This window comes from Scomber scombrus, chromosome 5 (assembly GCF_963691925.1).
Source record: "Scomber scombrus chromosome 5, fScoSco1.1, whole genome shotgun sequence".
NCBI lineage: Eukaryota > Metazoa > Chordata > Actinopteri > Scombriformes > Scombridae > Scomber > Scomber scombrus.
Genome location: NC_084974.1, coordinates 21,325,379 through 21,341,440, shown reverse-complemented (window position 1 = coordinate 21,341,440; position 16,062 = coordinate 21,325,379). Strand labels below are relative to the sequence as shown.

Here is a 16,062-nt window from a genome sequence, read left to right as displayed (position 1 = left end):
CTATTTTTTTCTCTCCTTCTTAAAACACACATTTTTAATCCTGAATTGCTGTGAAAATAGTCATATTAATGCTTCACTTAGTTATGACTGCTGGAACCTTTCGAGGGAAACTCCACCCTGAACCACTTGATGCCGTTTCAAAAACAGCTTTTTTCAGTTCAATTCAAGCATAATTCTCCTGTTATTTTGGCCGAGATCAAGTGTTTGAACGCTTGCACCAACATTCGGCACTCATACAAACAAAAATGCATTGTAGAATAGACAGACATACCATTTTTTTCTAACAGAGCAGACTGTGGAGTTGCCACTTGATTTTCATTAAGCCGTACAGCTCTTGCTTTGCACTCAATCCAAAAGTTGGTCTAACCATACAGTTTGCATCAGCCAAGATACATAATAAAATCCCCCTTTTATTCTAGAGGACATTTCCAGCACAGTTCAACAGCCAGCAAGTCCACATGCTTCTCAGCTGTTTCTCTGCTTTTTGGACTGACAAAATAGTGAATAACTCTTCTTCAACTGCATTGCCTGAGGAAGCGGGAGCTAAATGATCTCAGAGCTCCAGACACACAGGAGGCTGGAGGGGAAGATGCTGAGATAATAATGGACATTTACAGCCCAAAACCTAGCAGGGTACTGCAAGGTCTCTGTGCACCGCACAGCTGTCTCTGCTTTTATTGACATTTTGTGTATGCAGCCGGGGTCAGTTTACCGGATGGCTTACAGACTAACCTGAATGTCATTGCTGTTCATGGGTGATGTGCAGTGTAACTACTGAATGATCCTCTGCCTCTATAATAGCCACCTCTACTACCTTACACGGCAGAGCTGATGCAGTTATAGAGAGGGAAAAACAATATTGGGTAGTATTTCATTTTTGGACCAGTCAACTCTGGGAGAAACACATCAGTGTAACATCAAATCAAAAATCAGATATCAAGCAGGCAATCAAAATGGTACAACCTACACGCTGTCCACTATGCTGTGACTGACGGTCTGCACTATGTTATCAGCAGGCCTGAGTGCCTGTGACTTCTCGGCTTCTATTATCTTTCTCTTTGCACATGACGAGCCGTTCGGCATCCATCATGAGTCAGACTGAGTGCTCTCTGTTTGAACAAAAAAAGAAAAAAGAAAAACACACTCCGGACAGCCACTGACTGTGGTTATCTTCAAATGTCAGATGGTGAAGCACATCACGGTCAGGCTGAAACATTGAGTAGAGTAGAACAGCTTCAGAGGACTTCACTACTTGATCCAGTAGCTTTCACAGAGATTCAGTGAGGTTAGGAAAAAATAAAATCAACTTCTATCCTGCTATCACTTTATCAGAACAGTTCAGCCAGCCACTGAAACTATGTTGTTATGATAAGCAATCAGCTTGATATCTTCTTATTTGTGTAATTTTGCCCTGAAATAATCACATCAAATGCATTCCTTGGGAATGAGCCAGATTGAATTTGAAAAGCAATTGTGACAATTTTCATATGAAAGCCATATCTTCAGTTTTCATACATTTACGTGCTCTAAAAGGGAGATAGGAGACAGCAGGAGGCAGGAAAGGAAGATGCCCTGAGGGGAATGCCAATAAAGGGCCAACATTGAAGTAGCACTATCAGGGCAGTCGTGATAGTGACACATTCACTAATGATCAAGTCTTAGCTGGCGGTGAAGGAGATAAGTAGATGAGTGATATCACTGGCAGCAGAGAAGTACGGTTCAGCTCCCAAGGGCTTGGCTCCACATATGATCACTCTGTAATTATAAATCCTCCATTCTGCTTCACCTTTACAGGTGTCTTTAGTCATTTGTTAAAAGCCTGCTGGTTTCCTTCCAATTTGCCCATGTAATAATGCTTACGGAGTGGCAGATTCAGACTATAACACTAAGGTGTGGAGACTGTAATGTATTTCATAAAAAAATAAAATAAAATAAAAATCAATTTTTTTTCAAATGTTGGATGCTAGAATAGCTCAGACACAAGCAGAACAAAATAATTTGATCTCATTTTTGCTTTTGAATGGATTTAGATTACTTTGTTTCGCAACTATTTATTTAAAATGAAAGCCACAATACAAAGCAGACAAATGATGGTGGTCAGTGTTTGTATTATCTTGGAGCTATTCACTGAAGATTGATGTTTTCATTATGCTGGCGAGTCTATAAATCCTGAGAATAACTCATATTTAATCATTTAAATTCATCCTGACCATCTCCCACAAGAGACATCAGCTCAAGAGCCAGCTAAAGCAATAGCTGGAATCTGTGATTAAAGAGCCTCGGGTTCAGTCATAGTATGGCTCTAAATCACACCCAGGAAAACTTTCTGTAATATTTTGGTGTAACTGTAACTAGGGCCAGGTCGCTGTTGCCATGGGGACCCACAGTCAGCAGGACTATCAGCGAGGATGTAGCTGGCTTGTCAAGCCTGGGAGAACAACACCGGGGGGGCTCAGACTAGTCCAGGCCCAGAATTAGTGCAGAGAGCAAAGTCACTCAGCTGGATCAAAGAGTACCTTTGTTCCCATGCTCCCTTTGGAAAGGAGCAGAACTCTCAGTTCTCGCTATTCATTTCAGTTTTCAGTGATATTTTGTTTCTGTCTAACCACAAAGAGCATGTAGAAGAAAATAAGGGAATACAGAAAAGAGAATAAGTGACTAATGAAAGCAGCAGATGAAGAGGCGGAGAAGGCATGAAGGGTAGATTGTCTTGCTAATGTTCTATACTCTTCTAACAGGTGAGGTGAGAGATATGGTATCAGTGCTGATATCATTATCCCTACCTACTGTACAGCTATTTCTAAACGGCCTCTGACTCAAACTCAACTTATCCTTACATTCAGACTCCAGCGCTTCTTTTATTAGGAATTTATTTCTTACAACAACTTTTCTGCAGGGCATTTTATAATGGCTTCAAAACCTCAGACAACTCCTTACATCTCTTCCACCAAACTATTTTTCACAACAATCCTATATATGGCCATCAGTCCTTGCTGATCTTCATAAACACATACAAATATGGGTAGAGCATATCTTCTGTGCTGTTTATAGTCTCCTCAAGCCCTTTCTCTGAGATGAAGCTCACTTTGTGCATTCCAGAGACCTTGTGTTATGCTTTCACAGGACTGCATTTTGGACGGAGTCTCTCAAAATACATTGGTTCACTCTGTCATACGGTGAGTATCCCATCTCAGGGCCTCTTATTCCAGAGCACTTTCACAGTCTGTGTCTGCTGGCCAGATCGAGCAAATGCCTGACATCTGCACGTCTCTCTTGCTGGGTTTTGTTTATGTCTTGCTGTTGCTGGTGATTTTTTTCTTCTTTTTTCTTTTTGAGTTCACAGGATGGCCAGTCAACAAGGAGCTGCTTAACTGCTGAGGCTTGACTATCTGCTCATGGAGAGTAAAAATAGACTTTGGGAGACTATCAGCAGAATGGTGGTGTTATGTTTCTTGAATCTACAGGCAACTTGTAGCTTAACTTGTTTATCTTGAGCAACAGACCACTGACCGCTACAGGACTCTGGGGATTTCTTCAAATGTTGACTCTCCCACTCTCCCTCTCTCCTTTAGGTCTGGACCCCATGCTGCTGTGGAAACCAGATCCTATAATGGGAAGAGCCCACCCAACTGCTGCTGACCAGCTGGAATGACAGTCTGGGAAGTAAAGCAAAGCTGGAATCACACTGCGTCGCCTTCCACCCAAACACTAAACCCTCCCTACTCGCCACAACTACAGCCGTGGGCCACAAAATGGAGGTTATTGTTCAGCTTGTGTCAGCCTTACAAAAATTGAGGCATGCACTTTTTTTTTCTTTTTCTGAGACATAATTTCATGCGGCACAATTACAGGGTTGTCAGTTTATGATAATGACAGAAGTGACATTTTGCTTAATTTCTGTGCCAAGGTGCCTTTGATGGTGTGTTTCTGCAAGGCTTCAAAAAAATCCCCACAATGCACATTCTACTCCTTCAAATTAAGTTTCATGTGTTGTATTGATCACTAAACACAAATAAACTCATTCTCTCAAGGGTCTCGGCCCATCTAATTTATATGAGCTGAATTCATAACGGAAAAATTCTTGCCTCTGTTTGCATTCACAAACACAAGCTAAATATAGATTTTGGCCCTCTGCTGTAAAAGACAACAAAAGGAATGCTGTGAAACGTAGTCAATTGAAAAACTTTCTCTTTTGCAACAGATGCAAGCGTGCTCTTTAAAAGCCAAATAAACTTGCAGTGGCGCTGAGAATAGGAAAGTCAGGACTGGGTGGGGGCAACAGAATATATTTACCTCAAATTCCCAGCATTCCTTAAGGCAGACAGCAAAAGCAGGCCCTGGCCTCTGCACACGGGACATTAATACACCAAATCACTTGCAGACTCAAAGAAACACACTGAGATAAATGCCTACATTTCTTATGCATGCAGTAGTCGTCAAGTCATTAACAAACTGCGGTTTCTCATGAGAGACAAACGCGTGTGCACAGGTGACGCTCGTCCTCCTCTGATCTGATCTTCAGCTGTCTTTTACGCCACCTTCACCTGCCCTTTCTGTCTAACAGCTTGGCTTCATGTGTCTAGTGACCCACTGAGGGACAAGGTTTCTCTTCTCATCCAGAGCTGCACACTGACCCTGATCTAATTCAGGGTATAATTAACTGTAGTGTTAAAGGCACGGTGCCTCTGAGACTGTAAAACAGGGCATGAATACTGAGCAAACTACTTTATCCCACAGGGCTCAGAGCCATTCCGTCCAATTCATACTTATTCATTTATTCAGCCGACTCATGGCCTCCGACTCCCTGAGAGATGTCTAACGGGTCAAACGTGGGTTTTCCATCTTCTTCATATGTTATTAGACATAACATGTGGTAGAGTTTTTGTTTTTTTTCTTCCCTTTTTCTCTCTTTTAGTTTCTGTTTTCCCTGCCCGGAGAAACAAGTACCAAGAAGGCTCAAAGTGCATGGAAAGGGGCTTATTCTTGTATTCCTAGCTGGGGAGGTTTGCTCACAATAAGTACAGGCTGGGGCAATGAAACATGCCCTCCACAATGTGTGTCACCGGTGATACAGAGAAGAGGAGCCTCCGCCATCTGTTGAGCATCTGTCAGAGCAGTGATTCATCCATTCACACATATACACTGTTTTAGGTGTCATTGGCAAAGATGTGTTAACAATTACTTTTCTGTCTGCTTAAGTAGAGCAGAAATCATGGAGTAATGATCTCAGAAAACAAACAGCTCAAACAAAACATTAAGTCCTAGAATTCAAATTGTTTATTTTATCCAACCAACTGTTCAAAACCCAAATATATTCAACTATCTATGATAATAATAGCAGCAAATCCTCACATTTGAGAAGCTGGAACCAGACAATGTTTGTCATTTTTTGCTGGATACGTTATTTCAATCGTCACAATTGCAAAATTAATTTTCTGTCAATCAGCTAATCAATTCATTGACTGATATTTGGACTTGGCACCACCAATGGTCAGTGTTCCCTGCTCTCTGTTTTTATGACCACATTAATGCTAGACACGACTGCAGACACACCAGACACGTTTTCTGGAACAGTTCTTTTCCGATTGAAAAAAACAACCTGATATGCAGCACGCCTGCTACTATGGCAGTGAAAACAATGACTTAACAGAGGAACAGACTGAAATAACCCTTCTGTCTGTCCTTTGGTACCCCAGACTTCCTGTTTGACAAAACCAAATCCCTGTTGATGCTGGGCTTTCCGCCCTGTTTCTCTCTGTTTCTGTCTCGCTCTTTTTTTTCTCCTTCCGTTCTCTCTTTCTGTCTTTCTTGCTGAGGCCAGGTCCACTCTTCGGGTCACTGGGTACTGGCCCAATCTTTTTTTTTTTTTTTTCCCAGCAGACAGCAATGTGCACAGCCAGTAGGAGAAGGAGAAGAGGAGCGAGCGAAATAGATGGAGAAGGAGAGGGGAAGGACACAGAGGGGTGGGCAGAAAAGCAGAACTGGGGGAAAGGTGAAACAAGCCTGAAATAGAGAGTTAAAGACTGAGAGCACTGCAAATAATACTGTAGTAACCCGAAAGGAAAGGGGCAGAAAAGGTGTGAGTTTATCCTGAGAAAGAGTAAAGGGTGAAGGAGAAAGATAAACCAGAGTGTTTCAGAAAATAGACACAAGCTACATTTCGCTGCTCTTTGACTCCAGTCACCCTTGTGGTGGTGTTAGTGGGGGTTTGAGAGAACTGTATGGTGAGCAAAAATAGCTGCCAGGTTGAATGAGCACATTAGAGTGTTGCACTTTAGGTGATCAATCAACCCAGAGGAAAATATGTCCACTTTATAACCATCAGTGGCCGGAAACGTAAGCAATGAAGAGCAAGATAACATCCTAAAAACCATTACACAAAGTTCTTGTCTGTAGTGAAATGGCCTGGCTTTCTCCACTCAAACATATGGGCCAGTGCTAACTCATTAGTTTTATGCAATGCCTACATGGCAGATCGGACAGTGTAGTTCATCATCATCACATCAAACTGGCAGGCCTACGAGGAGGAAGGAATACAGATAGGGTTTTGGAAGTAAAAGAATAACATGGCGCGTCAGGACATATTTACCCATCGCCTCGGAAATGTCTCGTGATCCGACACCATTAAACATTGACTGTCAAGAGACACTGTTTCAGACAGAATACTCCCCCTGAAAGATGAGTTCTTCATCCCAGAGCCTTCCTCGTATGGATGCCATTTAATTTTGTTGTACCTCTTGAAAATGAGTGCTGGTGGTGAGAGGGGAGTGGAAGCACACATTCTGGGACTGGGTGGGATCCAGCTGGCAAGAACTCACAAAGCCGACACAAGGACAAAGCTCCTAGCTGTGCTGGTATGGCTCTAAAACAGGACAACACACTCCTATGCCAAATAACCCTTGGCAAAATTATGGAAGCCACAATGGCAGCCCATCTGTAATTTATTTACCTATCTTTAAATTTATCACTCATACTAGTGCCCATGCCCTTGATATACACTTTGAGCTACAGAGGTAACGTGGACAGTCAATTTCAATTCATCTGGTTTGAACAATATATGACTAATACACTGTATTTCATGTTGTCTGTTACAGGGCATATCTGGGGAAACACTACCAAATAGTACAGTAAAACCAGAGGAAAAGGTAATTGAAATAGACCCAAAGTTAAATGTATTTCATGTATTTTCCCTGTGGTTCATTCATTCACTGACATTCCACACTAGTGTGGGCAAACAAGATGCTGGCACACAGGGAAAACAGCCAATCAACCAGAAAACGAAATGGAGAAGCTTTCCCAAAAGGCAACACAGCCAATTATTTGATATTTCAGATCAACTGCAGCTTGAACGGAGGCTGATGTGGGAAGTATTCAACCAGAACGGCCAACAAGCCTGTGCACACTGCAGAGGCTAGAGCTGGTGCATCGCATTGTTTCTCACACAAGCATGTCCTTTTGTTCAGTTACATCAACTTTTAGTAAAATCTTGTTCTACTCACTTTGAAACTGTTCTCATTTCTCCAGTTCTACTTTTGAAGAAATATGTCTACACCAAAAGGTTTGCAATGGGTCAAAAGATAAATGTGTGTCAAATGAATTACAAGTTTGTCATCTCAGTCTGAAAGATCTCACACGGGAGCTTCAGAAAGCAGGAATGCCTGCAAAAACCCCACATTTTTCTGATCTCATTTCATCTAAGAACTGTCAGAACCCAGGGGTAATATTTAACGTAATAGACATCAAATGTTTTTTTCCCCCCCACATCCCTTGGGGGAGCTGTACCTCATTGGTCTGCACCTCCTTCTGAACAGCAGTCGCACATATGAAGTCCTCTGTTTGTACCCTACATACTATCCCGTCAAACTGAAAAAGGACAAGTACAGCCAGTCATGCATCATACTGCCTGTCTTGTTTATTTCGCCTCCAGTTTCAAGGATGTAGCGGTTCAACACATTCTCAATGAAATATAGCCTATATCACCTGGTCAGGAGTAACTGTATCTCCTGACATTTTTATCAACAGTTAAGATAATTTTGATCCAGATGACATTCCCGGAAGGTCAGGGCAACATTTCATAATATTTTTCAGACATTTTTTGGTACAATGCTTTATTACCGCCTCTCTTAATATGACTTGTAGTGTTATCTTTTCTTCACATACAGCAAATCAAGCTTTGTTTAATCACACCAGTTACATTTGATTGGTTGTCTTAAAAGGGAAACTGGCTATGGTTGTCATTGATGTAAACTGGGTGTATACTTGTGATTCGTTTTTTTTTTTTTTTTTTTTTTAAGTACATTGTCAAACTTAACAGTCTGCTATTCGCAATTTTTTGGCCGTAACCACCATATGTTGGATTTGATTTTTCAAAAACAACTCACTGCCTTGAACTATTTCAGCTTTTATTCTACAGTTAAGGGGTATTTCTGAAATTTGGAAGCTCTTTTGTCGATTATATACAGTAGAAGCACATCACATTGTCTTTTCTTATTTAGCAAACAACAGCACTAATTAGTCCTTTGTTATCTTCGGAAATGGAACGCCAGGAATTGTGTGTAGGTGTGAGAAAAATTAGATCACACTACTCTGGTTTTGTTTTCCTGCCAGTTTTTAAATTATTTTGAGATTTCGTTTAATCTATAGCCGGGCTTGGCAGCTGGCTACACCACAAGCCTATTAATCCCTTAAAGCCAGTCGCACACTCCGTGAATTAGACTGTCTCAGACAAGTTTCTGAGATTTGAGAAAAAATCTTGATGTTGGAGCCAACAGAGCACACCGCCATCGTGGAAATCTGTTTGGTGTGATCGGGTCATAGATGCAGTCTGAGCCAGGGATTGAGCTCTTTAAGACATCTGCAGATTTCAAACATATTTGAAGTTTTTCTGCAGCGCTTTGTAGTGTTAGAATGAGATGCAAGGCTGATTTGGAGAACAAGAAGTAGCAAAGCCAATGAAAGGAAATTAACTAATAAAGTAAGTGGTTATGGAATATTTTGAACTGAACAATAAAACATATGTAACAAGAACATCAAACGATGCACAATCAAGGTCTAGCTATTTTAAAAGGCTTTCACAATTTACCTCTGACTCTTAGCAGTACAGACAACCATTCTAATCTGCTTTTCCCAACCACTCTCTTTTCCAAATCTGGCTGTTATCGTCTCTTTTTCAGCATTTTAGTTACTCCTTTGATCTGGTCTTCTTTCTCAAACTCCACCTGCATCACTTGACTGTAATGCAGGTGGTCATATTATTTTAATATGCATTCAAAAAATCTGAAATGTTGAAAAGAGTCTATCAGTATGAAAAAAAACCCCATTAGAGACTGACTTGGTGAGGCCCCTGGATCCCATTACAATCCCCTCATATTTAATTGGTGCAGACCAGTCATCCCATCTCTGGGCCTGTCAAACTGTCAGTCATCATGAGGCAATCAAATTGCAAAATGTCAAAACAAGACTACTTGTCAGGTGCAGAGAAGAAAAAGAGAAAAAATAAGAGAGGGTATAAAAGCATGTATTAAGGGTGAGTTATTGTGCCATGGAGAAAAACAGCATGTAAAAACATTATGTAAAAATGCACACAGTGTTCTTAAATCATGGCTTTCGAAAACAAAAGTTAAATAGCTTTCTTCCTGCTGTGTGCAGCTCTGCTTGGGGCACCCAAAAAGACAAGGCAAAGCTCTGTAGGGGAGAATCAAAATCCCTAACAACCAAATCCAAGTCAAGAATCTTTTAAAGTCTGAACCTCCCGTCTGTGCCACAGTCGTTTAGAGTCCGCACCACTGCATAACTAAACTACAGCAGAGGCAGTTGTTTAATGTAAGCAGCACAGAGATCTCAAGTCTTTGATTTATGAGCCAGAATAGTCTCATACTCTCATACTCAGACTCTAACTCTCTGGCCTGTAGAGGAAATCTGGGCCTTTGCCATTGGCAATTAACCAGCTCTGGAACAATTTGCCCACAGCGAACTAGGGGAAAAAATAGCTTTATGAGAGGAAAACAACAACATCAGCAACAATAATAGTTATCATTCAAATTATTCTTCATCAGCTAACGAGACAAACTGCTGATAAATCCTTTCAATTTGAATCTATTTCATGGGATTGAGATAAATTAGAGGGGGATATAGAGTGGATGTTTTACTTTTGGCAGCCCAGAGGCCCCGGCCTCTCTGGAAAGACACTCTTCATTAGCGGATAACAAAAGCAGCAGCAGAAACACAAAAGGAGGATGACACCAGCTTCAGATGAAGAACCATGAGGCTCCTTTGCATTTGTTGAATTCACATGCGATGCCTCACCAACTGTACACCTCATTTACTCCCGCTACCTGTTCCTGCTAATCACTGAGATTTGATCATACGTATCTCTTAACGCATATTTCGCTTTTCCTCCCCTGTGGTTCTTTATGTTTCCGTGAGGTTCTCGGTTAATAAGCGAATGCAGAATGGTTCAATCATCAGGTATGTTGTGTTCTCTCTCTCTCAACTTCCCCGCCTGCCTCAACACTTCTACACCCATTGTACGTGGTAGAAGACAATACTGGGAGCAGCTCACTGAGCTTCCCATTCGTGTCACTTCCAATTAGCCCTTCTGACATCTCTGCCCTTTGCCTCATTCAAGTTTAAAAGATCTGAGCGGTGTCCCTTGCATTGTACCCAGCTTCACTTTGTTCTCCTTCCATCTAAATTCATGCATGTCTGGATTTGTGACTCTACGAAAGAGAGAAATCGTGAGAAAGACAGACAGAGATTTTTTAATCCTACAACCCGAAAAAAGCAGCTTGCTATAATGCTGTATGTATGGGGCTGCTGTGAGCTTAAAAGGAGCTCCACTTTCATAAAAGTACATTTCTGAATAAACCAGCCAGCCTTCACCTTAATCATCCACCATATTATAAATCATTAATACTGATGTTTCTAAGTAGCTAAGCCTTTTAGAACTAGGACATGGTGCGTTGTGGTGGTCCTCTGAAGATTTATCCTTCTGGAAAAAACCTGGCAGCTCTGTCAAATCTGCACGCAACCTGCTTTTCTGTCACATCACTTTTTAAAGCAAAACTGAAGTGGTGGGGATTGTAAATAGCAGAGTGGTGAGCCACAGTATGCGCGCAAACATTTTTGAGTTAATGAGAGGGCTCAAGTGCCACAGCTTCTTAAACTAGGGCAGAAAAACTTGCAGCTTCCATGGAAGCCTTCCCTCAGACCTCACATCCCGGGAGAAAACGTGCAAAACCAACAGTACACACAAACCAAGCTGGTGCCTTGCATGTCCGCTTACTGTAATCAAACAAACAAACAAAAAGACGCTTTCACAGCCGGAGCTGCAGCTTGGACAGGACTCTATGTCTTGCAAAGACAAACGTGCAGAGTGAAAGGGCGTGGGTTTCTTTTCAACTTTAAGGGGCGCCCTCTGGATCAAACCCAAAGCAGAAAATCACACTGACATATTTTGGGCAGGCTTCTGGTCTAAATGAGCCTCAATTTTCCATGATTTCATCGGATTACCAAAAAACAAAAGATACAAATCTATGCCAAAAGTCTGTAGCACATAAGAGAGCGAGAGAGAGAAAAGCTAATTATTGATCACAGTAAAATACAGAAAGGTATTATGAAACAGCTCTACTCTGTATTAATTTATACGCTCTATAATATTTACACAATGTGAGCCCAATTCCAGTGTTCTCATGAACGGCTGGGATTTAAAAAACGTTTCACTGTACTGATGACCAAAGAACTTCACAAAATGTGTATAAAAAATTGTTTATCACAATATTCTATAAAATATGTATCTATTGCACAACTAGTACTAGGAGAGGTTCATGTGACATCTAATATTCTGGAGAATATTATGGAAAATATTGTATCATTCTTGAAAAATTCCTCAAAAAGTCCATAACTAAGAGACAGAATTAAGTTTTAAACTGCAGCCATGAGTTTCAAAATGTAAACTGATCTGCCGTCATAAAGTGAATAACATGACCAACATCTCACTGGGAGATTCATTTCCTGTGGAGCAGAGTATCTGAGGAAACAACGGCTTTTCTGGCCCAACAGCAGGTTTGTTGGCCAAGAAAAGTTGGCCAGAGGTAAAATTTTTCATGGTTAACAAGATTTCTATGCCTCCTTGTTTCCTTACTAATGTGTTTTTGTTTCATGAACAAAAGTTCTGTTGGGCGAGAGCAAATCAAATTTGATGAGAAAGTAATTACAGCCATCAAAACCTCCCACTTCCCTGTAAAAACCTATAACGTCAGAGTAACAGAGAAGGTGTAGTTTTCCACTTGTGTTTCAGTGTAAAACAAAGCATTGAAAAATATGCAATCAGACTGTTCAAAATGTGACAGATCTCTTCATATGCATCCAGATCCTCTGTCTGCACACAGTTAGCCAGAACAGAAAAACTCTCTGACCACACTGTGAAGGCAGGGTCAGGGTTGGTTTCAGGCGCATGCACACACACCTAAGAAACATAAACTTACCACCAACAAACTGGATGCCTCCGGCCACACGGCCAATTGTACGTGAGATGAGGTCAGAGATGCAGCAGCCCATGAGAGCTGTGAGTGCCACCAGAAGGAGGAGGCCACATCCAACGCCTGTCACTATTGTGCAGATCCTCCACTCGAGACTCGGAATGCCATGGAAGGAGGCATAGCGCCCACACTGCTCCAGCATCACTGTGGCCTGCCTCTCCTCATCCCGCACTGGGTAGGAGCAGCGCCTAAACGTGCCAAAGGACACGGGCTTGTCCATCTGTGTCCCCAGCAGCCAGTAGGGCATGAAGAAGCCAACACAGGAGGCAGCAGCACACAGCAGGGACAGCATGGCCCAGATAACACCCGTACATGTCAGACTAGACGCCATGGTAAACAGTCTGCGAACAGTTCACACAGTCACTGAACTAACAGCAGTTTTGAGCAGTCGCAGTGTTGTGGGAAGCCTCGCAGTGAGCATTTACCACCAGCAGTCTTCACCTTCTCAGTGACTCTAGGTCCCTGTGTGGATGAAGAGAAACAACCAGACTTTAGCACTGACATAGAGATCATATAGATAACAGCTTGATATGAAATATGAGTCATTATAAGTAATACAATTAACTCAATAACTCAGCAGCCAGTATCAGATATATGAGAGAATTAAAGTAAATAAATACTCATTAACAGGCCTTCAATAATTAGACAAACAAGCTTGGCTTCATAAGTTTTTGTGGCTGACTACTGATCAGTTAGATCTGGTTTTCTGTAAAGTCCTTTAGGGCTCACAATGAGGCAAATAAGTAGACTAAATACAACTGACCCTGGTTTAATAGAAAATGTATAGCATACACCCAATACAATAATGGTTAAATTCACCAATAAATACTTAACTCAATAGTTTGATAAGCTGAAGGCAATGATTAGAACATATGATAGATTATTGCTTAAGCATGATTCTTTAAGGCTTTTCTATGTGGAAATGTTAAAAAAACAAACAGATTTTAGCGAGTGTTTCACCACATTCAGCATCTGTAGGACACAAGTTAATATGCATATTAACAACCCGTACATCCCAACAGCTTATCATTGGAACAAAATGACATATAGGCATACCTTCTGGCAATGTAGCCTAATTATATACTGAAATTAATTTTAATTATTATAATAGGCAGACGCAGTAATCATAATAAACTTTAAATTGATATTATACACACAGCCCAACAAAATAGAAAGAAAAAACAGGTTTTATGGGACTACTTTATGAGGCTATATAAAATGCCTATTAAGTATGATATAGCCTATGGAAATAGGAGATTTAGTTAACCAAACATAAAAGTCGCTGCATGGACATAAGTGATTTTTCTCTAGGGGTGACCTCAAGGAACCCGATGTATTATCGCAGCGCTCACACCGTAGGAATGTGAATAATGAAAACAAGGCAAAGAAAAGGAACAAGACGATGAAGAAGAAGAAGAAGAAGAAGAGGGCTTACATGTTGGGAGACCTTTGGAAAACGGTGCTCTCAGTGTACACTGAAGGGTTATTTCCATCTGCGGACTCCAGCTGTGCTTGGCTCTCAAAGCAAACTTTTCTTCAGGAGAGGAAACGAGGAAAGAAATGCGTTCGAGGTGAGAATGTAAATCCAAAAGTAACCGCAGAATCCGTTCACAAATCACTTTCTCCTCATCAATATATTTAACCGAGGCGATGATCAATTATTCACTCCTGTGCGGTGCTGAAACGTGCGGCGCTGACTGAGTGACTGCACTACTGTCTCCACATTCCTGCTCTGCGAGAGAGAGAGAGAGAGAGAGAGAGAGAGAGAGAGAGAGAGAGAGAGAGAGAGAGAGAGAGAGAGAGAGAGATAGGGGGGCGGGGATGGGGTCGAGTCTCTGAAACACTCTCGGGAGGTGACCATCAATCACGCAAAATCCCCACCCAGGGGCTGGACTCACCGCTACTATCATTTCCCTCCATGCTCCTGATGCGTTCAGGGATACCTCGTAAACTCCTGAAGCCACACTTGGAAATGACGATCGTGAATCCTGTAAGCATTTTGTTGTGTTGCTATAGCCAAAAGTGATAAGATTGAAGATTCAAGGTTCCTGTATTGCCATTGTCATTATGCACTTCAATACACAAGAAAACGAAATATTGTTTCCCTTAAAAAACAAGAAAAACATACTGCAAAAAATAGCAATCTAAAATGAATGGGCTTGGATAAAAGGAATGTTCATATTCATATAGTGCGAGAGTGCCCATTATCTATAACAGTAGGCTATTGGTTAGTATTATTGTTAGTGTGCATAGTATATTTAAGTATTAGTAGACATATATTATATTATTATATTATTATTATATAGATATTATAAAATATATACATAGGATAAAATACTATATACATTAGACAATTGTGCACGTTTTAAAAGTGCAGTGAGATAGAGTAGGAGTAAAAAGATAGATGGATGTACTTTATTGATCACAAATTGAGATATTGTGTTACAGTAGCCAGAATATGATAATAAACATTAGCATACACAATAAATATAATAAAATTTAAAATATAAACATAGGATAACATACTAGACAAGTATGCAAAGTTGGTAAAAATGCAATGAGGTAGAGTTGGAGTATAAAGATGTGCAAATTCATGAGCAAAGTTATTGAAGATTGGAGTTTGGTTTAAAGCTGAGACTTCTGAGAGTTCTTTGTTGAACAGAGGTTGGGGGGGGTCAAAGAGAGTTATTACTTTGGGCAGGAAAGATTTCATATTTCAGCTGAACCAGTCTGTTAGAGAAAGTTCTCCACTATCTGTCCAGTACGAGTGGGAGAGGTTGGCCAGGATTATCCATAATGGATAACAGTTTGTTCAGTGTCCTCCTCTCCTCCACGACATCAAAGGTGTCTGGTTTGCAGCCAATTACCAAGGCAGCTTCCTTAATTAGTTTATTAACCCTGTTGGTGTCTCCAGCTCTAATGCTACTCCCTCAGCAGGCTACAGTGAAGTACAAGTGCACCGGCCACAAAAGACGACGAAGATTTCCAACATCTCTCTGCACACGTTGAAGCATCTCAGCTTCCTTGGAAAATAGAGGCTGCTCATCCCCCTTCTTATTTCCACCTAATTAACATTGATGTTGATTAGGTGTCAGTTCAGTTCAGTCAGTATATCATGCATATATCAGTAGCCTGACTGAAATTTAAATGGATTAGTTTTTAATTTCATGTAATTTTGAAATATAGGAGAGCCTTTTAGAGATCAGGTCATGGCTTATAGGACTATAGTGCATGAATACTAATGAGTTTACTGAGTCCTATTGTAGATCAGATCATATGGATTTGGACAATTAGGGGTTTCTTTGCTTTTATGTAATTTGGGGTTCAAAGATGTTGTCTATATTATAATAATCATCTGTTGACAGTGTAAATAATCAGTTATCTTTTGCATTCAATGTGTTTTTTTGTAAATCAGTAAATAAACAGAAATAAAAGATTTTTAACTGGCACAAAAAATACAACATTTATGGAGGCAAAATTACCAGAATAATGTAGTGTTGAAACTGGTTAAGCAAATAACTGA

General features: G+C 40.8%; 1 protein-coding gene across 1 annotated transcript in view; it reads right to left on the bottom strand.

Moving 5' to 3' along the window:
• LOC133980657 (LHFPL tetraspan subfamily member 6 protein) overlaps positions 1 to 14,226 on the bottom strand; it is a 43,371-nt gene extending 29,145 nt beyond the window's left edge. Inside the window, exons 1-2 of the mRNA XM_062419425.1 lie at positions 13,975 to 14,226; positions 12,486 to 13,001 (exon numbers count right to left, since the gene is read on the bottom strand). Of these exons, the coding sequence (XP_062275409.1) occupies positions 12,486 to 12,870 (385 nt within the window). The 5' untranslated portion in view covers positions 12,871 to 13,001; positions 13,975 to 14,226. The remainder of the gene's footprint in view (positions 1 to 12,485; positions 13,002 to 13,974) is intronic.
• Positions 14,227 to 16,062: the final 1,836 nt, after the last annotated feature.